At 32.8% G+C, this 23,300-nt stretch overlaps 2 protein-coding genes across 3 annotated transcripts; one reads left to right on the top strand and one right to left on the bottom strand.

Moving 5' to 3' along the window:
- The first annotated feature begins 1,477 nt into the window (after nt 1-1,477).
- LOC114186744 (protein ROOT HAIR DEFECTIVE 3 homolog 2) lies at nt 1,478-14,851 on the top strand. The gene is made up of 22 exons (XM_028074739.1): nt 1,478-1,791; nt 2,223-2,289; nt 2,373-2,475; nt 3,085-3,155; nt 3,700-3,763; nt 3,844-3,909; nt 3,999-4,046; nt 4,136-4,198; nt 4,283-4,339; nt 4,614-4,772; nt 4,850-4,918; nt 5,001-5,092; nt 5,602-5,680; nt 7,819-7,984; nt 10,197-10,321; nt 10,420-10,682; nt 11,200-11,296; nt 11,432-11,602; nt 11,690-11,794; nt 13,351-13,445; nt 13,565-13,661; nt 14,260-14,851. Exons 1-22 carry the CDS (start codon nt 1,641-1,643, stop codon nt 14,542-14,544), a joined length of 2,493 nt encoding a protein of 830 aa, XP_027930540.1. The 5' UTR covers nt 1,478-1,640; the 3' UTR covers nt 14,545-14,851.
- A 552-nt stretch (nt 14,852-15,403) lies between these two features.
- On the bottom strand, nt 15,404-21,080 carry LOC114186745 (CBBY-like protein). 2 transcript variants are annotated; one of them, XM_028074741.1, is made up of 13 exons: nt 20,815-21,080; nt 20,662-20,711; nt 20,517-20,580; nt 20,230-20,278; nt 20,037-20,105; nt 18,820-18,881; nt 17,999-18,079; nt 17,586-17,740; nt 17,398-17,482; nt 16,242-16,415; nt 16,014-16,133; nt 15,808-15,908; nt 15,404-15,688 (listed from the first exon to the last, which is right to left on the bottom strand). In XM_028074741.1, the coding sequence occupies exons 1-10, from the start codon at nt 21,051-21,053 to the stop codon at nt 16,268-16,270; spliced, it is 1,002 nt and encodes a 333-aa protein (XP_027930542.1). In that variant the 5' UTR covers nt 21,054-21,080; the 3' UTR covers nt 15,404-15,688; nt 15,808-15,908; nt 16,014-16,133; nt 16,242-16,267. The 2 variants fall into 2 exon arrangements, with proteins under 2 accessions (XP_027930542.1, XP_027930541.1); XM_028074740.1 differs by having other exon boundaries at nt 16,272-16,415.
- Between the last annotated feature and the right edge of the window lie 2,220 nt (nt 21,081-23,300).

The following is a 23,300-nucleotide window of genomic DNA, read 5'->3' as shown; positions in this document are numbered from 1 at the left end:
TCATGTTTAATATCTCTATTTATTATTTAAGTTTTTTCACTTAGAAATACATAAAATTCTTAATTTACCGGTAATATAACAATTTTATTTACTTTGTTAGTCTAATTCATTCTTTGTTTCCTCTCTTTTAAACAGCCTTTTATGACGATTTTCTTTTATTATTTCTTAACGGTTAGACATGTGCAATAATTAAATTTATCTAAATGTATGATGTATTTTCTATTAATGACGTAATTATTTATTTGAACGATTTTTTTCGAAAAGTATACATAACGTCATTGGATATTACTAAAACTTTATCTAGTTTGTTGTTCTAGTTGATTATTAGTTTTTTTTTCTTCTGCACAACCTTTTTCTGTCTATTTTTTATTCATTCTCAACACTTAGATCCATCCAATAGTAAGTTTACATAAATCTCTAATACATTTTTCTTTTTAAAACAATTTTGACTATATTTGTATGATTTTGTTCGAACAACAGTGTTTGAAGACATGAAAACTTCAATTTCATTAAATATACACACTTAAGATTTGTTCTATAATCAGTTGACTGCTATTCAATTATTATTTGATCTTTTATTTAATGTTTACGTAATTATAATTTTCTTTATTAATACTTGACAAATGAAGATGCAAATATCGTATCATTTTAACATTAAATCATAAATAACATTATGTGTTACTTTGTATGTTTTTTTCTAAATACAAATTTAATTAATTTTTGAAATAGTAAAACACAAACATAATTGTACCCATTATCAAATGAAAACAAGATTAAGACAAAATATATATATATACTTAAATACATTTTTTCTTACTTAAAAATGAGAGTAGTAAATCTTACACATACATCCATAAATTCATATCGTTAATAATCATTTACTAACTAATTGGAATTAAAACAATAAAAAAAGGAAGAGGAAGACTGAATGGAAGAGTAATAAAGAAAAAAGCTTGAAAAACGACAAAAAGGAGAAAAGGGAAGAAAAGAAAAGATGAAATAGCACATGTTTAACAAAATTGAGGAGGATTTAATTAAATTTGGAAATAATTTTATTTTCAGTTTTTAGTTTCTTGTAATTGAATGATTAAGATAAGTTGTTATGTAGAATAATTAGACTTTAAAGAACAAAACGTGGAAGAAGAGAAGTACTATTTTAAAATCAAATCATACATCGAATAAAATTAACACTAATTACCATTCATGTATCAGAGGTAGCAGCATGACACGCATTAAATGTATTTTAAATTTGTTAAACTTTATAATTTGGATTGAAGGCACGATGCACATTATTCAAGCAATGGGTTTTCAGCCAAAAATTAAACAATGAAGGAGAGAGAATGCTATGAAGAGTTTATTTTTTGACTGATTTAAAATTTGATAAAAAAGCGAAAATGATTAGGTAGCTGATTGGATGCGAGTGGCACGTGTCATTGGACGCACGTCAAACAGAAGCCAACAAGACTTGTGTTTCTTCTCTTCATTCCTTTTCCTCTTTAGGCAAATGCAGTAGTGTTAGTACCAAGCCTACACCGCAATCAAAGAATCTTCACTGAAAGCAAAGCGGAGCGAATCAGAGATCCAAAGCAATCTGTTCGTTAATTCTTTGATTTCTCTTCACTTCAGCTCTCCGGCAAGGCATGGCCAACGACGGTTCCTGCGCCACGCAACTCATCGACGGCGACGGTGAGTTCAACGTCGCCGGCCTCGACAACTTCATCAAGAATGTCAACCTCGCCTCCTGCGGCCTCTCCTACGCCGTCGTCGCCATCATGGGACCGCAGAGTAGCGGTGCGTTTCGATCCTTCCCTTTGCTCGTTCTGAATTCTTGATTTACTTCGGCTGAACTTCCTGCGGTTCTTTTGTCGTTGTTAAGCCTGGATCGGTTTATCGTAGCGTGATTTATAAGTCTTTGTGTGCTCTGGAGTGGAGTTTTGTAGTTAGTGATTAGGTTTAGATTTAATTTGACGATTGATTGACGTAACTTGTTTTGGAACTTGAAAGTGAGGTTGAGATGTGATGCATTCATGGATTAGGAGAAAGAGAATATGTTAAAAAGTAAATAATTCATATTATTGGAGTTGCTATTGCCATGCATGTCCGTTTCTGATTTTTGTAGTTTTAACTGGTTTTGGTTATCAATCGAGTGCAGTTTCTTTTTAGCTTTAGGTTCTCTCTTTGTGGACTTGTGTGAGTTAATGTTATGTTTTTCTTGTGTGCAGGGAAGAGCACGTTAATGAATCATCTTTTCCACACAAGTTTCAGGGAGATGGATGCTTTCAGGGGGAGGTTTGGTTCTGAAATTACTGAGCTGTTGTTTTGGGTGGTTCTAGTTTATGGCGAGCATCTAATTGAGTATCATATTGTTGCAGATCTCAAACGACCAAGGGCATTTGGATTGCCAAATGTGTTGGGATTGAGCCAACCACAATTGCTATGGATTTGGAGGGTACTGATGGAAGGGAGAGGGGCGAGGTAATAAATTCCGTGTTATTTTTTTTTTTTTTCATTTTCTGTTATTTTCTATCACCTAGTGCGATAGGACTATTGTTATTGTTATATTTTACACAAGTCGTTTTTTGTCTGTAAAAAACCTGTAATGATCACACGAGTTTGATTTATTAGTCATTTTAGGCCGCCGCCTTTAGAGCATCTTATAAGAATTACCTGATATTACATACTACGAAAATACTATAATTTCTCAACCTGTGCTTGGTGTTGACTGTTGACTTTGGTTCTGCTGCAATGTTTTCTTTCAAATTCATTTTTGTAATTTTTTTTTCGTCCAACCAACTGTCAAAGGTTATTTTTCGACAAACCTAGTTGGAAAATGAAATCTACTTTAATGGTCTCGCAGATGCTTCCCTTTACCGTTCTTTTTATAAATGAAAATTCCTTGAATAAACATCAAATCGCCCTGACCATATCTTTAGTTGATATTTTGAACTGTATGCTATCGGTGCCTCGTAAAACAAGTTGTAGCTTCATTTTAACTGAGAAATATTCCCGTTCTGTCTTTTTTATATTTGCATAAAAACTCACTATTATTGCCTCACTGCTTTCGTTTTTTATTATAACTCTCAGGATGACACTGCTTTCGAGAAACAGAGTGCTCTTTTTGCTTTGGCAGTATCAGATATTGTTCTGATAAACATGTAAGTTTTTAGCTCTAAACTATTGCTTTATAAATAACTTAATGAATCAAATTCTGGGGAAATGATTGAGTAAGGCATTATCCTTGGCTATTTAAAAGTTTCTTAACAAATTCACATCCAATATGTTTGTGCAGTCCGTACATGCTGCATTACTTAACCGAAGTCTAGGTGGAATTGCAAATCTTTCTGTCTAACTTGGTGGATTGCCTGTGCGTTCTAGTAACTTGTGTTTTAAGATAACCTTGCTAACTGTCCACCTGCACTTAGTAATTAGGATCATTCACATTGTATGTCAGTGAGTATACGATGAATTATAATATGTTCTGGTGCAAAAGGTGATATGCGTAACCTTTTTTCGTTTTATGTTTCTGTGTCATCTCATTTTTTTTTTGTTTTTGTATTTTCTTTGGAGTCAGATTAGTATTTGGATTTAATCAGAAAGTAAAAAAGAACTCTGTTTCATGGTTTATGGGAGCTTACAGTCAAACTTGTGCAAACATTCAATCCACTTTGGACAACTTTTGATGATTTTTTTTATTCACAGGTGGTGTCATGACATTGGTCGAGAACAAGCAGCCAATAAACCTCTTTTGAAAACAGTTTTTCAGGTAGCTTTTAGCCATGAATTTACCTTTGATGGGTATTCAATATTTGAGATTTCACACTTTGGTCCTTCTTGTATTTGTAGGTCATGATGCGGTTATTTAGTCCCCGGAAAACGACATTGCTTTTTGTTATACGTGATAAAACAAAGGTATAGAATCACGGGTCCTTTTTTGAGAACGCACCCTTTTTTAGTATTTTACTATTCAATGTTTTTCATGTTTCTGGCGGTCTATGCAGACTCCACTTGAACATTTGGAGCCTATTCTAAGAGAAGATATTCAGAAGGTGTGTTTCCCATTTAATTTCTGACTTTTATTCATGTGGTTTCTTGTTTTTCTTCATCATCACTGCTTACCATGATGTGAATTCCTCAGATTTGGGATAGTGTTAGAAAACCCCAAGTACATCAACATACTCCTCTAAGTGAATTTTTCAATGTAAGTTCTATCTATCTCCCTTTTGCACGTGCCAACTGTTTATGTGAATATTATTGTATATAATTAATGAATTTTCAAATGAAGGTGGAAGTTACTGCTTTGTCAAGTTATGAGGACAAGGAGGATAAGTTCAACGAGGAGGTACACTCAATAGACAATGCATTACTTTTGGAAGTTGTGCTAGGATACTTTTTTCCCTGTTTTGGAGTGATTACTAATTTCTAAAATTCAATAGATAGTTTTCTGCATGAGTGTTTTAGCAAGTAATGAAAAGTTTGAAACTTTTGTACTCGAAACCTTTCCATTTTGGTTCTTTCCTTATCTCGGTGGTAGAGTGTAGTATAATAAGCTTCTTTTACAACTGTAGTTATACTTGGATATGATGTGGATCATAGAGTTACACCTATTCATGCAGGTTGCTCAATTACGGCAACGTTTCTTTCATTCTATAGCACCTGGAGGTTTGGCTGGTGATCGACGTGGTGTTGTGCCTGCTTCTGGATTTTCTATTAGTGCGCAGCAAATTTGGAAAGTCATACGAGAAAACAGGGATCTTGATCTTCCAGCTCACAAGGTTTCCTATTAGCTAACTTTTAGGATGAGATGAAACAATCATTTTTTTTTTTATCGATTTGCCATTTTATTTAACAGGTAATGGTAGCAACGGTGCGTTGTGAAGAAATTGCTAATGAAAAACTTAATCAACTACAGTCTGACAAGGTGCTTATCCATTTTTTTGTATTGAGTTGCTTTGCTTCAGCTATTTTTAGAGTAAATAATCTGATGAATGAATTTGACTTAGGATTGGCTGGAATTGGAAGAAGCTGTTCAATTAGGTCCAGTACGAGGTTTTGGGGAAAAACTGAGTTCCATTATTGATGCCAGCCTTTCACAGTAAGTTCCAGATGCTGGTAGACTTTCAATTTAAGTTCAAGAAAAATCTACGTTCAGTGACAACAGATATCTATCTATTCCAATTCATGATTAAAATGTATGTATGTATTAGGAATAAATGCTTAAGAATAAATCTTATATGCATTACCGATTTTTTCTTGCCCTAGACTTTAATTTGATAATTTTTCTTTTAATAGCAACACTAACGTTGATTTTTCTTTCATTTCAATCCTAGCATAAGATAATAAAATATCTTCATTCTTTGGATTTCTTTCTCCCAGTACTATGTATCTCTTAATTTATCAAGATTTTAAAAGAAAATTCAATTTATCAAAATTGTATTTGTAAATTAAAAGTTTCATGAAATATGCAATTCTTTAAACATGTTTTACTCACCTGTGCAACTCATAGGGGCGGTTAGTTAGTTTTCCATCTTTTTAGATAATTCAATTGTGTCCTAAGGTTTCAATCTTTCGTTTTATATGTTGATAATATCTTGTTTTCAACAGATATGATGAAGAGGCAATTTTCTTTGAAGAATCCGTGAGAAATGCAAAACGAAAGCAATTGGAATCGAAGGCTTTGGATGTAAGGCTGCTGGCTGTGCTTTTACTATTTGTTTCTTATTTTAAAAGAATTTTGATGTAGTATATTATGTTTTGATTTCATTGTAAATAGAAAACAACTTTGATCGATTTTTCATTAGCCAAATCTAGGTACATCTAGAATAGTGACCCATAAATGAAACAAAATCTTTAAAACCAAAAGGAGTACTAGTAGAAGGTCTCCAAATATTGGAGTGAACTAAGGAGAAAGGAGACAAAACTCATTTATTAATTCTATTAGAAAGGACTGATGAATATTGACACCATCTTCTGCAATTTGGTCAACCGATGGTGTATTAACTATGCATGAATCATCTTTGGGGAAATAGTGGATGCCAATCATCTGTTTTGATATTTGATCCCTACAAGCAAACAATATTTTTACCGAAATTGAATGTCATGGGATTTGGTCAGCTGGGTGACAGTTAGGTAACATAGTCACATTAAGAGATGGAAGGGGGTTGGTGCCAATGCCACATGCTTGTGTTTGTGAACCGTTAATAACAGCAATGGAGGACCAATTATCAGTAGTGATAAGGGAAGGGAAAAAAGAACGATTACCAAATATATTATTGGTTGCACCAAAGTCAATGAATGACCTAAGGACCTAGGGAATGAGATTGAGAGAGACAAGCACACGATTTACTACTGTGTGCTACCAAAGCAATGTTACTAGCAATTTGGCGATTTTCATACGATTGGAGAAAGCCCACATATGTTTTGGAATCATACAACGCTGGTTAGCTGGCAATGCAAGAGCAATAGGTGACTTAGTAGTATATGCCTAAAAAATATTGCTCACCCAAGGAGTTTTTGCACACAGCCTAACACCATTAATGGTATGGCCTTTGTGGTAACAATACTCACGTTCTAAACTTGTGCAAAAGCACCCAAAACTAGTGTTCTGTAAGGCAAATATAGAAGTGTCCCAAACTAAAGAGGTATGCATCTCCGTGTATATTTATGTTAACGAGACAAAAGCCACAGTTTGGATTATTGGTGATCCTAGAATTTAATAAGGTATCAACTTACTCTTGAGGATAGCCATACAAAGCTGTCATAAGAAATGTATTGCGGTTCTTAAGTTGCTGCTTTACATATTTAAATCGTGTTAGGAACTCATTTACTTGTTTGGCAGCATAAATCTTCCCAAGATAAGCAGACAGTGTCAAGAGGTCTTGGCAAACATTATAGGTTTGGGTGTGGTGTGTCTATTATTTGTGTTCATTTATCGGGTTGGATTCAACCGTGGTAGTTAGATGGGATGGCCCAATCCACTGATCTGTAACCTGATTTCGAGAGCCCAAGTGGGAATAGTTAGATCCATCCATCTTCTCAATACTAACAATATGGTTAGTAAAGATTGGAGAACCTATTCGAGATGCAGAGTACTTGCTTGAAGCCAATTTTCAGAATTTGATAAAAATGAGTTAGAATAATTAAAGGAGAGAGGAAATAAGGTTGAACCACCAAATCAACTCTGATGGAGCCACAAGAGCAAAGGTGTGGTTACATGGAGGAAGCGACTTGGGTGAGGGGTAGATAATCCTCATGTGCTGGCAGGAAAGTTAAGATAGTGGATCCACCGAGCTAACATGGTTTTCAAGAGACTTTGATATTGTGTTAAACTATAAGAAAAAGAAATATTGAGCTGAAACCGTGTACTATGTAACAACACTAGTGATTTAGTTATATTGACTTTTCAATACAATATATAGTGGAAGCTTGATATTCTCTTATGATAAAATTATTATACTAGAATAATTATAAATGTCACTATAATATATATTTGATATTGATTTGTCTGATCATAAATCTAAGTAAAACTATATGATCCTTTTTATGTAAGTATAATCATATAAAATGATTTTTGAGTTCTTAAACATTATCCTACTTTAGTTGTACCAATAAATATTTACAAATATTTAAATATTGTTTACTACAATAATCTACAATATTACTCCACTTCCTATATTGTTTGCTCATACCATCCTTCTCAAAACGCTAAATTCTTAATATTGTGCTTAATACTGAACTGAGGTATTACTGATAAGGACTTCTGAATACGGTGGTTATACATAAAACTCTAGTAATGCTTCTTTATTGGTGTCAACTTTTCAGCTTGTGTATCCTGCTTATACAACATTGCTAGAGCATATACACTCTAAAGCTCTAAATGATTTTAAGACTGAACTGGAACAATCACTAAACAATGGAGAGGGGTTTGCTTCATCTGTTCGTACTTGGACTCAAACTATTATGGATGGATTTGACAAAGGATCTGCGGGTAATAATCTGATTTGATTCTTATTTATAACATTTACAATATTATATTCTAGCAAATTTGACTTTTCCTGAATTTATATTAGTTGTCATTTTGTCATTTATGACTTATTGTTTTACTTTCCCACCTAAGACATGCATGGATGAGGATAAGATGTCAACAGGATGGGTAAGATAGTAGCCCCATATTCTATTCGATGGATAAATATTCGTTTTGTATCCGTGCAGGTATCCGTTATGTGGGTACCCGTCTATTTATTTAATATCCACAGATATATGCGGTATTTACGAAATATTTGAAGAAACAAATATTTTAACCATAAATTCAAATAAAATAAAATAAAATACATCATTATCATACATTTCAAATAAATTATACCTATAATTAATCTTCACAAACCAAAATTGTGCCCCTTGATATTAAAATAATAAAACTCATACGTTAATGATTTTCGATGTATACAAAACTCATGAAATAATAAAATAATAAACCAAAATGCTATTAGAATGATAAAAGTCATACAATAGTAATTTTCAATTCATACAAAACTCATGAAATATTAAAATAATAAACCAAAATGCTATTAAAATGATAAAAGTCATACATAATTTTCAATTCATATGATACCATATTTTTCAATTCTTAGATGTTAATAGAATTATAAAATTCAATTCTTAGAAGTTATAAACTTCAACTCACACGGGCCAAGTATTCTTATTTTGTTAACTCCATTATTTCAATCAGGTACATTATCATCTATAAATAAGTTTCTATTTTTAATAGAAAAGAAAATGACAAATATTTTAGGTTTATATTTATTTTTTATTAAAATTTTAAAATGCTATAATATTAAAAAAAAAATATTGACCTGCTTTAAATCGGTTTTACCAGATTTTCTTCTAGCTGTTTTTGCACTTTATTTGAATCATTTATCAGACCCCAGCTCTGGTCTAACTGACTAGCTTGGTCACAGCTTCATGATTTGTTTTATAATTTATCTTAAAAAATTATTTCTTTTGGGATTATGTTTGAAATTGCCTGAGGTTCTGTATTGTCTAAGATCATTACTCAATCATGAAGCAGAGAATATCAGGAATTTATTATTCTTACTGATACAGAAAGTTTGTCTTCTGTTATTTTATATATAGGATTTATATTTGTTCATTTAATTAAATGGAAAGAAAAATCTGTGTATATGGTTGGCTTCTCTCTATATACATCTCAGGATGCCTCTAAGATGTAGGACTAGTCTATATATATTATTTAAATTTTCTGTATAACCTAAGTATATGACTAGTCTTTAGGATATCTCATAATATTTTGGGTATCCTAGAGATTATCCCTTAGTATTAGTCCTATTTTTTCTTTGTTTCCATACTTTCTAGTATCTCAGTACTTGTTTCCTTTTTTAGTCAGGATTATGCTTAGTATTGTTAGGGTTTTGTATTTTAGATTTTAAGAATATAACATGATGACATTGTACTAGTATCATATCCCCTGGCAAACTTTTTTGATGAATCAATTTCTAGCAACTTTCTGGCAAACTTTGGCCAACCTTCAATTGTCAATGACCTTTACGACTAACTTTTTCATAAACTTCTATCAATTTTTTGACAATGTTTCCAGCTAAATGTGAATTGTCATCTATGTTGAATTTCCAAAAACTGTCAATGTCAATTTCCAGTTGTGACTAGTCTACATTTGGATTTGGGTTAAATCTGCATCTGAGTTTATTTTTAGCTTCGACATCTCTAACCACTTCTTTTAGTCCTTGTTTTAGTTTGTCTAATCAGGTCCTGTATGACATTTTTAACCAAGTTTTGTGGATCCATAATATTTTAAAAAGTGTTTATTTGTAGCTATCACCCATTCACTCTTCACTTGGGATATATTCTCCATTCTTTGAAGAGTCTATATATGGAGAGAGATGTAGATAAAGATATAGATAGATAGATAGATATTTTTCATAATGCGTAGTCAATCAGTTTCACTCTAGCAATTCTATCCTATCTCCCTTCGTCTTTATTTTCTCTCTTTCCCTCTCTCCTAAGCTCAGCAGTTCCTGTTGACTCTCTTTAGACATGTTTCTCACATATAATTGCACTTGAAGTTGAATCACTATAACTTTTTGGTCATTGTTTAAATGCTTTTTTGTATGATCACTAGAACTCCCAGTTCTCTTTGTTCATTTTTTAATAAGATTTGCACTTCGCAGATGCTGCTGTGAGACATGCTAATTGGGGTGCTTCAAAGGTGCGAGACAAACTTCGTCATGATATTGATTCACATGCTTCATCTGTGCGTGCTGCAAAATTGTCCGAGATAACAACTAATCTTGAGGTAATATTGATATAACAGTGGTTAATTGGTTGAGCTGGGATATGTTTTTTAATGCCTTCTATTTCTATCAGACACTAAAATAAAAGTATCTTATGCAGAAAAAATTGACCAACGCATTGACCAAGCCAGTGGAGTCTCTCTTTGAATCAGGTGGAAAGGACACATGGCTTTCAATAAGAGCACTGCTTAAACGTGAGACTGGATCTGCTATATCTGAATTTTCTGCTTCCGTGGCTGGTTTTGAGCTGGATGAAGAAACAGTTGAAAAAATGGAACAAAGTTTAAGGGACTATGCAAGAAAAGTGGTGGAAAATAAAGCAAGGGAAGAAGCTGGAAAGATTTTGATACGCATGAAAGATAGGTAACTGCATCTAAAATATCATGAAATCACGTCAATTATTTTGGTAAAATTTGGTTGTGGATTGTAATATGTATATAGAACTTTGATTGACGGTTGAATATTAATGTTTTGGAACTTAGTAGTTAGTAAGGATTGAAACAAGACATGTAGGCTACTTCATTAGTGTATTCGGATGGATAGCGTAGAACTCCATGGTTTAACGAAAGTTTCTGTATGTTACTATCATGTCATAGTTGTTTCAATATTTTATTATGTTCTGCTATCATGTATCTAGTAGGAGCTACTCTATTGGACATGCATGGAGACAAACAATTTACATTTATCTGACTAAAAGTAGCAGAAGGAAACTTGAACTATGCAAGGAAAAGGCTTGGTTGCTGTATATTGTTTTTGTATTGGAGGAGGCATTCTATGTTACTTGTACATGTTTATTCTTTTATGATGAATGAAAGTGTACTATTCCCAATAGATGTTCAGAGTTTGGTGGCTTACTGATTTCTGACTTTAATATTTCCAGGTTCTCTACCGTATTCAATCATGATAATGATTCACTACCTAGAATTTGGACTGGGAAGGAAGATATTAGAGCTATTACAAGGGATGCTCGCTCTGCGGTAATTGATAGCAAAATAATGATAAAATTTTGACTCATACGTAAAATAAAAAAAATTGCTCATACATGAAACTATACTGGAAATTGCTCCTCTTTTTTAGCACATTGTAAATTAACTTATGCTGTCATGTATCAGTCCCTAAAGCTTCTATCAGATATGGCTGCTATACGCCTGGATGAGAAGCCAGATCCCATTGGAAGCATACTTCATTCATCTCTCATAGATAAAACTAGTGCTTCAACATCTTCACAATTAATAACTCGGGAAGCTTCTGCGGACACTTTGGCTTCAAGCACATGGGAGGAGGTAGTATACAGGGATATTGTGGCTTCTGATCTCCTCTGTTAATGTTATAGTAAAAGTATTATATTTGAGAATATATATAAAATGTAGGTTTCCCCAGAGGATGTGCTTATCACTCCAATTCAGTGCAAGGCTTTGTGGAGACAATTCCTGGGAGAAACTGAGTATACAGTTACTCAAGCTATTTCAGCTCAGGTAAAGTCATATTTAATATATTTCTGTCTACTTATTCTGTATTTTTGTTATTGATATATTTTCTCGGCATTTTTATCCAACTTATTTGCCGTACATGTTTGAGATAAAAAAAACTATTCTTATGCCTTAACCTTCATTTGACAATTTGGGGATTTGGTACAATTGATCATTGACATGGTGATTGAGCTTGTACCAGTGAGTGGTTTGAAAAGTTTAATGCATGTCATTTATATTTTACTAAAATAAAGTCAAGTTTCAAGGCAAAATAAGGTGGAATATGCATTCTCCATGCTTCTTCTCCGCAAGACTCTTTCATTGCATTAAAGGTGTGGTAGATATAAAACTTTTTGTGTGCTTTAACATAAAAAACCTTAGCTTTTTGGGTTGCTGTTTCCTTACAATATAAACAAAATCCTTAATGTGTGTGTATGCATGGAGACAGAGGGATGGATGTCAATGAATATGCAACTCACAACCTTATGGTTTTTGGGTAGACAGAAGGATCTATTCATAATATAAGTTTTGAAATCTGATCTAATTTTACTGTCATGGTGTAGTTTGCTTGTTTTTGCCATGTTGACATGTTTGCCTAGTATCATCTTTTTATTTCAACCAAATACTATAAAACATATCACTATCCGTTCCTATTTATAAGACTGGTTAAATATATTGTTAGCTATTTTCACCATATTCAATCAGACAATTACTTAATTGATTAGAATAAGATGTGTTCAATAGTTAATAACCATAAATTTGTTTTATTTTATTTTATTTTTTGTGAAAACTACTCTTTTCATTAACACTCATTTCTGTCTCTCCTAATTGTTTGCCAGCCATAAGCTCTCCTTTAGTTTAAAATAATTAATTCAATAGACATTATGGATGGAGTCTTCTAAAAAGGGGCAAACACCACTTCTAATTTGGGCTTTTTGTAAAACAAAATATAGCTAAACAAATAATAATATATTTTATAATAGTTATACTATTAAATACACACTAACCTCCAAATATATGAAAGTTGAGGCACTAAAATAAGGTAAATAACACTTTTAATATGGATGCAGCTCGGACAAGGCAATAACTGTCCAAACTCTGACTGTTTGTTTGGCTTGATGGGGGTTCATGTACTGTAATATGTAAACTTGCATACTGGATTGAGTGAAATGTCACGCAGAACTTATTTTGAAGGCTTTTCAGTTATATAAATTTCTGAATGAAATTTTATATGGATGAATAACAGTCAGTCATGTGATGTTAATCTCATGTCTTCTACATCCATTTGCCTTTGACCTGGTTTTGTCCTGCTTCAGTTACCTCATTTACATGATAAAACCAGTTTGGTGAGAGTATTTCTTGTTAGAATTTATTACAATGGTGTTTGCTCCAAGGTTTTCGCAGCTGCTGTTTTTCTTCTTTTTTTGTCCTTTAGTTTACATAGGGGCAGGTTCCATGAAAATGTCATTTTTGTCCTTTATATTTGCCTTAAATACTTATCTAACTCCAGACATACTAACAAAGGTATTATTATTTTCTTTTCTTTTTTGGTGTGTATTCAGGAGGCCTTCAAGCGGAGTAACAATTGGTTACCTCCTCCGTGGGCGATAATGGCAATGGTCATACTTGGTTTTAATGAGTTTATGATGCTACTAAAGTAAGTATAACTTTTAAAAAAATTTAACTATTAATTATTTGTTATTTTCAATATTATGTTTCATTGGACCTTTTTTCTGCAGTTTAATTATTACATTTGCTGACTTGTATTTAAAACAGAAATCCTCTCTACCTGTTGTTTATATTTGTTGCCTATCTACTTGGCAAGGCCATCTGGGTACAAATGGATATAGCTGGAGAGTTTCGCCATGGCACTGTGAGTACGACTGAATCTTTTACTTTTTCCAGCAGTAAGATTGTCAAGATTCTGTGATGTTTTTTCTGCCCAAGTGAATGACTCTTGCAATTACACGGACTAGTTAGGCCCATTGCCATTTTCTTTTTAAATTGCATAACGCACAAGTTATGATATTTGCTACATATAAATTTAAGTTTTATATATTTATGGTCCTTAATAAATTATCAGATTTTGTATGTGGTCCCTAATATATATTTTTTAATTTTTTTGTTCGTTATAAATGTTTGTTTTATTATTTTTGTCTTAGAAACACTATTTTCAATCACTTTATTTCACTGTTTAAAGCATTATCTAAACCGCTTTCAAGATCAAAAACAAAATAATAATTTTATTGGGGTTAATATTTTTTTAAGTGACCTAAAAAAAGTTTTGTAATTTATTAACGAATAGGATTTATTAGTTCAAGATTTATTGTTTTTCTAGGTTGGGTTTGTTCTGTTGAATGTTATTGTAAGAGAAACAATAATAAATAGAAGAGATGGCTGAATGATATCTCAGCTACAAAGGTGACTAACATTGTCTGAGTTTGTTAATGTTATGGCTATACTGTTTGCAGCTGCCTGGACTACTATCCATTTCATCAAGGTTTCTTCCCACAGTTATGAACCTTATTAAGCGTCTTGCTGAAGAAGCTCAGGGGAATCAAACCCCTCAAGAATCTCAAGGGTCAGCTTCTCAAACACAGATATTCAGAAATCAAGTACACAAACCTGATTCAGTATCAAGCTCAATCTCGAATATATCTAGTGTTGGCTCATCATCTAATGACGATAATGAATACTCAACTACAAATTTGTCTCAGAGGAGAAGAACAAACGCTCCACAAGCTGAGTTTTCATGACAATATTCATGACAATTTGATTTGGAGACGATTGGCATCAGAAAAGAAATGCACCACCAGTTAGGGTGACCTCCTAATCAGTTTTGTTTACTATCTTACATCTATATTTTACATCTATATTTTACTCGTCACTGTAACGTGTAAATTATCTGATTATATGAAGGACCCCTATTTGGGTTCTGCTGCAACTATAGAACATGATCTTCCGTCCACTAGTGACGGAATAACATTATAAACTAGTTTTCCTTTAAATTTTGCCAATTTTAAAATGTTTCTGATAATCTTAATCATAACTTTATCAACACAAGAATTGCCAGGAAGATCCATTTTCGTAGTATTTCCCTCAGCTGCGTTTGCTTTTCTCCGATAATTGTATACTGGTCTTGTCTAGTTTAATTACTCGTCTAGTTTCAATAGCTATGTAAACTCGTGGCAGGAACCACAAATAATACTATGGAGCTGATAACTTATTTTTGTTGATGATTAATATCTTTAACATGAAAATGAAATAATGTGTTAGCAATCACTTAAGTTATTCGTTTAGTTGAGAAATTTAAATATCACAATATCATAATTTTAATATATAATATTTAAGTTTATATAATATAATTTTTTATGACAGCAAAAAATAATAAAGTTATAATTATAAAAATAAAAAATAATTTTTACAATATTGTATATAATTTTTACAATCACTTTACGTTTTTAAGGCACCTAAGTTAGGATTCAAATCACATGTCTCACTGATTAAAAGTTGACATTAAAAAAGTAACTTCATAAACATAACTGCAATAGAATAGGAAGAAACAAAATTATCTTTTAACTCACATGTTATTTTCTTTTTATTAACAAGACAGACTAAGAAAAAGCATCCTTAACCTTGAATAAGATTTTCACGTCCAAATAAGAGGATAGAAATACAGAGTACTTTTGAACTTGACGTAGATTCAGTCCTTTGAGATGTAAGTGTAAGATAATGTATGTCACAATGTCAATTACAAAAAACCACCCGACTACTAAGGCACTCTCATTCCATCACGGAAGTTATCAATAAAAATCACAATTATATTTACCCACCAACTGCAGTAGGAGCTTCTCCACAGCCAAATCCCTAACGGGAAGAGATTAGTCTTTCCTCAGGTTGCTGGAAGAGAAATGACAGATCATGCAAGTAGCAAAGAAAAAAACTCACATTTCAGCTTATTTGTTCTGTTCCTACATTTGCAGAATTGTAATATGAAATTATCATACTAACAGAGTTACCTATCTTAAACTCCGTTGCTTGCCCGCAAAAAAATGCTTCAACTCCGGGGCAAGTGTGATTATGTTGTGTTTATTGCTAATATTTTGGGAAGTATAGAGCTCTGCACAGGAACAAATGATGGAATACTTTCTAGTAGTCACAACTCTTATTCATGTAATAGAATATTTTCTCTTTAAAAGTACGTATGTGAAGTTGAGAAAATTACCATTCAGTCCTTTGCTCGTTCTTCGGGCGTATATTACGTAATTTTGGAATTGTTAGATCTGCACCTCCAAATCCATCCACTGTAGCGTTTGCTAAAGGAAACTCGGCTCTAGATGTCAAACTACAGGAAAATAAAATATAATCAGTTCTTGAATACACCAACATAAAAACAATTACAATTCTACAGAACTTCCGACGAAAGCATGCAATTGTGTAAACTCTGCATTACATGTTTGTTGAACTTCCAAGAGCAAATCACCTGCTTCGTAAAACAACGCATGGCATTCCCACCTGTGTAGCTCCAGATACACCAGATTGGCTTCCAGCAACAAGGACACAATTGCAGACGGGTAACCCTGCATATTCTGCTCCCGCTCGTAGTGCAGTAACAATCTTAGCTAGACTGGACAGAGCAATCAACAAATTAATGAAAATTGACATAATTTTTAACTACACAACTAAAATCCAAATCAGTCATTAATTGAACAATTGGTAGATTAAGGTGTGAAATGATCATTTGGGTTCATCAACACGTGCCACAGTTTCAGCACTTCTAAAAATATACTGTTTCAGATCGCATTGAATTAACAGAAAGATATAACTCAACATACACACGAATCTATTGTAGTTTAAGGAAGAACAATTCTAATATAGATAAATAATAAAATGCAATTAGTGCAATTGATCCGTTAGCTAATTTTATATAACTTTACAATTTTAAAAATTAAATAATGTGTAGAAGTTGAAAAGGGACTAATGTATAATATTTTTAGAAATATATAAAAAAAATTATGTAATTTAATAAAATAGTAATATTGTTATTTATATACATATATACACACATATCCTAATACTATCTAATTTATCTTAAATATCAAATAAGAAAAAACGTATATAGCATTAGTACACCAAAAAAATGGGATAGTATAAGGCTTATGATCATATTCTAATTCTATCCAACTTTTGTAAAATAATTATACTAAATGCCTACAATTTAGATATAAAACTTTATTTTGACTCCAATTTTCAAAACTAATTAGATGGAATAATTAGATGGAATATAAAGCAGGGGATGGGCAGCTTTGGAGCAAACCTCCCTCCTGTTAAGAAGTTCCCCCAATTTTGAACGCTGACAAACAAAAAACACTACTTTAACACCCAGTTCGCTTCCCATCCCTTCTCACACTCTTTCCTTTCTTTGCTTGCTCTCCTTGCCCTCTCTAAACATACGTCAACCATTGTTTCCTTGAAAACTACAAAGCTGAGTCATACACATTTTCAAGTTTCTTTATTCTATGAGTATAGATCCCTACGGTAAGTGAAACATAAGGACCAAGATATTGTGTTTATTTTTTGTGAAAATTACTAGAGATGAATGAACTAACCTTTCAGACGAGTTGGTATCAATCTCAACACTCAATTTTAGCATGGATGCTACCTCCTTCGCTAGTCTTTGTTTTTCAGCAGAAACTAACAAAAAATGGCAGAAGTGGAAGGTCCCTTAGCAAAGAACATTGTGTGCTAAAAATGCTTGCAGGGGGGCACATACATAATCAATGACTGAAGTATATACCAGCTCTATTGGCTTCCTTGGCAAGCTCTTCATCCAAATCAGAAGCAATAACCTTTCCCGAGACTAGTTGTCCATATAAACTTTGATCAACCTCCTTATTCCCTACAATAATGACCTTTATGCTTCGATCTTTGCCAAGCTTTTCCATTATGGACCTAAAAGTTCAATAAGCACAAGGAAGAGGGGGGGAATATTAGCAACATAATAGTGCTCTCAAAGTTAAAGCTTAAATAAAGACCTGAAATGTAAATTAGTCCCAAATAAAAATTAAAAAAAAAAACACACACACCTCACCCCTCCCCACCCCCTTACAACACCTAAAGAAACTTCTTTGTAAGTAAATCAGTAAACTTAATTATTATCCTGCTTAGTATCGTAGTGCCATGAAAGATTTTGGAGCTAAATAAAATTACCCAGCAATACTGTCACCACTTTTACTGTATGCCGTTAGTATTACCACTGGAATTCCTTCATTATATGCATCATCAATAAATCTGTCAATGGAGACATTACTATGTGTTAAGGAATATAAATAAGCAGATTAAAGATCCATAATCATCATAGTTCCTAAATTTATGAAATATCCTGGTAACATTTGAACCTTCAAGAGAATTAATATAAGCAATCGAAGTACAGATCAATATTAAGAGGCAATGAAAACAATGCAAAACATTTTAAAATGGGACATTTGTCTTTTGTAAATTGAAATCCTTCCAGAAATGAATAGAAGATCAACTACTATCAAGAAAAAGAGGAATGTAAACACGAAATATGCACGTGACTTCTACAAATAGCTTTAAGTCACTATGGCAGTATATCAATTTTATTGGAAACCAAAATAAGTTCTAGGGAAAAACACCTAGACCAAAATTATCCTTATTTATTCATGGGCCTTGAACAAATATTTCGATGAAATAATATATCCCTGTTAATGTTTAATTCATGAAGAAAAAAATGCCATCCACGAAGATAGAACAGTGAAAAATCAGTAGTGTCAAAATTACGAGTGTGGTTAAAATCCACCTGAATGACCAACTAGCTCAGACCAACAAAATGAAAGTATGACTAGGTATGATAACTTAATAGAAACATTTTAAAGAGTCTGCTATCCTTAGCTAATGTACATCTTGTTCTCTAATTACCATAAATATAGATCTCTTTTAAAGGTAGCTCCCCATATATGAAATACATAATGAGACATACAATCATATTCACAGAATACGAGATAACTCACTGTTCAAGACCAGGTCGTAAAGGTAGATTTTTTGACATCACAAACTCTTCTAACGCCTTTTCCTGCCAATATATGATCAAGAGTTGAATAGGATTCTCTACCAAGTTTCATAAACTTCTAAATATGAGTAAAAAGAAAAATCATCTGGGGAAGGATTTTTAGCTTACTAGGGTAATTGAGTTCCTTAGGTCTTAAATATCAAAGTCGCATGTTTTGCAAACCTTAGACACACCCCATCCAGTTGAAATTTTTTTCCCATCTATACTTCCTCTTACTTTTGTATTTGGTGAAGAAGGGCTGAGGACAAGTTATTCTAATAATTCTAAGAAACAACGTAAAAGCATATGATCCTCTGGATCCGATAATTGTCATTTAAAGCATCCATGAACTTAAAACAACATTCACTAGATGAAGCAATCTTATTCAGAGAACAATATAATGTTTAGGAATAAATTGTTGTCAAAATCTCATTAATCTTTTGATTGAAGCTTTTTTTGTCCCAAAATAAGCTATCCAAATTGGCTAGTAGACAGGAGCTTCACCTTTCTGAATGCCCGAATCAAACATTTCTTAGATAACGAGATTGAATAAGGAGCCAAAAGGAAAATTTACAAGTTCTTGAAGGGATTAAGAGGCTTATACATTTGTGAAGCAGATCCACATACTGATATTTTCTAATCACTCAGCGAAGAATTGGTCTCAATTGTTCGAGAATTAATAATACCGTATCTTAATTATCAAATTAGTTGTGGTTAAATTTTCCTTAGAACCACGACAGTTAACTGACTAGTCCAATAATAAATGATTGAAATGGGAAGACGAAAAGGCATCTCTGCTAGGACATATGATGTGGTCCTAATAAAGTTTAGTATTAAACTAGAGAGGCATAACAGATATTTCCTCCTTATAAAGCAAAGTTCACGGAAATTAGAAAAGTTTTAGCATGCCAGTGGTAGTTTGACACCGATACTCCCATTTGACACTCATATAGATTAATATTTTATTTAAATAATAATATTTTATTAGGAAAAGTTGGTGTCAAAGGGTAGTTATTTGGGAATGGTGATGTCAAAATAACTTTTTCCATTTTGTTTTTATCGATAACGCATTCCTAGTTAACTAACCCCATTTAATATGCCTCAGTCCCCCCAATCACCAAAGTGAAAAGCACACTAATTAATACCATTCATCAAGAAGATCAAGTGTAAGGACAAAACCTTTTGCTGCAAAACTCTTTTAGCAAATAGTCCCTGCTCATTTGTGGGTAAGGAAGCAGGCCATCCAATCTGCTTATAGATACAACAACAGAATATGGCTAACTAATGTCGGCAACTAAGAAAACTACAGATATTATCAGTAAACATGCCTCTTTTTTCATTCGCAAAAACAGACAAAAGACGAACAACTTACGCGATTAAAATACAGAAACACCATTTTTTCTTCATCTCCAGCAGCTCTCCTGGAAAGTCATTAGAAAATGGTCTATAAGCAATGGAGAAACTCACTTGCATAACTTGCAGCACTCAGTTGTGAAAACTCTCCAATATTTACCGATCAAAATAGTCTTCAAAAAAGAAATTCAAAGCATCAATTTACTCGACGCCAAAGTAAGGTGTGGCAATGGCAAAGTTAATTGACACACGCACGCATAAGCAACAGAACATTCTAATCTAACAAATAACCAGAAACAAACACACTTCGAAAGATCCGAATAGACAGGTTCAGTCCAGTTGGCGCAATCGAGCCCCAGCCTCTCGAACGCTGCGGGAACAGGAAGAAAAATTACACCGCATTACACAGAATCACAGCAACGTAAACGGCGGATGCATAAATCGGTCGAACCTTTGTTAAAGGCAATACGATTTCCTACGCGGTGCGCGTCCATAAGAACCCTAAAACAACAGAACAGTAGTTTAAGAGTGTGAGAAGCAGAACACAAAGACGGAATCGTGGAGCGTAGAGAGAGAAGGTTGATGGAATGAGGAATCGAATCACCCGTCGACTTCGAGAAGAACGGCGAGGTCTTGAGGTGTGCTGTGGTGGTGGTCGGTGGATGAAGCGGAGAAGACGGTGAGGCGCGAAGAAGATTTAGCGGGAAATTTGGAAGGGGAAAATGTAAGAGTGCAGAAAGTTGAAGGAAAACGAAAGTGAAAACGGAAGCGGCATGGCGCGCGTGGGAGTGTGTGGGAATGGAGAATGGAAGATGCGAGTGTTCGTGGTGTTGCCATGGCCATACTGGTCACACTGCAGTGGACTGGTTTCTAATCCCAGCTAAGGTAAGTATGATATTTTCAAGACATATATTTAGTTTATATTATTATTATTATTATTATTATTATTATTTAGTCTAAGTTTTTCTTGTCTTATAATATATGTCATTATTTTACTTTTGATAAACTATTTCTTTTGCTTTAGTCTTTATAAATTTTTTTAATTTTAATATTGATGAGGTGATACGTTGAAAGATTTGATACACTAATGAGCATATAGGAATAAAACTTTTGATATTAGTGCTTTGAATTATACGTTTATAATAGTGATTTGATTAGGGTTATTTCTAGCAGTCATAAATTTATGGAGAATCTATTGGGAAGGTTATTTCTTGATTAGTAAACAAAATTGTGACTGAGGTAGTTTTGAGCAACTAGATCTTCGAATATGTGTCTCTGGTGTTCTTACTTTGTATTGACATGTTGCAAAATTATCTTGCTACATTTCATAATTTTCATAATTAAATGGACTACCTATTCATTTTAATCATGGCATGTGCTAATCACAACAATTTTAAACAAATAGGTCATTTATATGGTTTTTGTCCTCGGTAACTTAAAGTTTGAATCAAAGTTCTACATAAAATAAAAATAAAAAAGATGAACTTTGTACAAAGATATAAAGAACTATAAATTTATTATTTTAAAATTTTGAGTTAAAAGTGATATTAATCTTTTACGTAAGTTTGATTCATATAAGTACGAAGATTCATATATTCATTATTTTAAGTTTTTTTTGTTAAAAGCAATGTTAATTCTTTATTATGAGTTTAACTCATGTCTTATGTTTGATGTTGTAAGAATAATTTTCGCTCGAAAAAACCAACATTTGTTACTTCATATTTTACTCACCCGTCTGCACACGCTCTCGTGAGGTATTTAGTTGCCGTACATACAATAAAAGTAGTTGGGCACTCATGGATAAAAGCTTGAATGAGAGAGAAAGGGAACATTTGGTAGAGAAAGAAGCACTTATGAATGTAATGTAATCAAAACGTGCTCCCATGATATTGTCCTGCATTATCCATTTTGACCCTTTTGATCTTATGGGATCCTTGGGGACAAGGTGGATAAAACCGATTGCATGGTCTGTCTTTGTTGGAAGATATGTTTAATCATATCTGCAACTTTTCTTCCCTGTGACAAAAAAACATGATTTCCTTGTTACATGCTTTGTTTGCTCTGTCAAGGGCATGGAAAAAGGGAAATGATGGGAACCCTTATGTATTACAATAAATAGACAGTGAAAATATGACTTTGTATATTTTCGTGAACAGCCACAAATTTTCCCTTTTATGTGCTAGAGACTCTAGCACTTCAGAATTCCAATTTATTCTGCAATGGCGAATATTGCCAAAACTATCTAATGCACTTAGCTTCAAAAAGATGCCAGAACAAAGTAAGAGGGGCATCTCTTATTGTATTTGTAGCTAGATTTTATGCTTTTTAAAGGGACCACTAAGTCGTAGTGATTTCCTAAAGTCAAATTCATGTTCCCATTATCAACATATCTATCTGCAAGGAAATATAATAGTGAAGTGTGCTTAAAAAATTATGATTAGGATGGCCTAAAATACTCCATATCTAGAAATTTTTAGATACTATATTAAAATGCTAAAGATTATGGTTAAAGTAGATTATTAAAAAACTCCTTAATGGCTTTTACTTAGAGAATAATGGAATCTGGACCCATATAAAGATTTCCTTAAACATCAAGATACTCACGTTAATTGTTGTTAACATTTTCATTATGCCCATTTGCACCTGATTAGTTCACTGAAAAATGAGATGCAAGTGGAAAGACAGACACAACGCATTCCATAAAAATTCAATTTAAGATGCACTATAATAATGAGATACATTGTGCGTAGTTATTATTGTTTTCACTATTGTTAAAACAGCTTTTTTTGGATTCAATTCAAATATGTGTCGGTTGAAAGTCAACAAACTAATATATCCTGACAAATATTTATTTATAATACAAATTTGTGATTGAATCACTATCATCTATGGGTTAATATAATATTAAAATAGATTAAGTGCATGTTTTTCTATCATTTTGAATTGGTGAAAAATGATTTTTTTAAACGTATGTATTTGGTTTCTAAAATCAAGAGTAAAAATTTGACGTCGAATGAAAAATAACTGATTAGTTGAAAATAATTGGTCTCCACCACTGACTCAGAGTGCTAGAGCTTTCCCATTATCTCC

This window comes from Vigna unguiculata, chromosome 6 (genome assembly GCF_004118075.2).
Source record: "Vigna unguiculata cultivar IT97K-499-35 chromosome 6, ASM411807v1, whole genome shotgun sequence".
In the NCBI taxonomy this organism is placed as follows: domain Eukaryota; kingdom Viridiplantae; phylum Streptophyta; class Magnoliopsida; order Fabales; family Fabaceae; genus Vigna; species Vigna unguiculata.
This window is presented reverse-complemented; position numbering and strand designations above follow the sequence as displayed.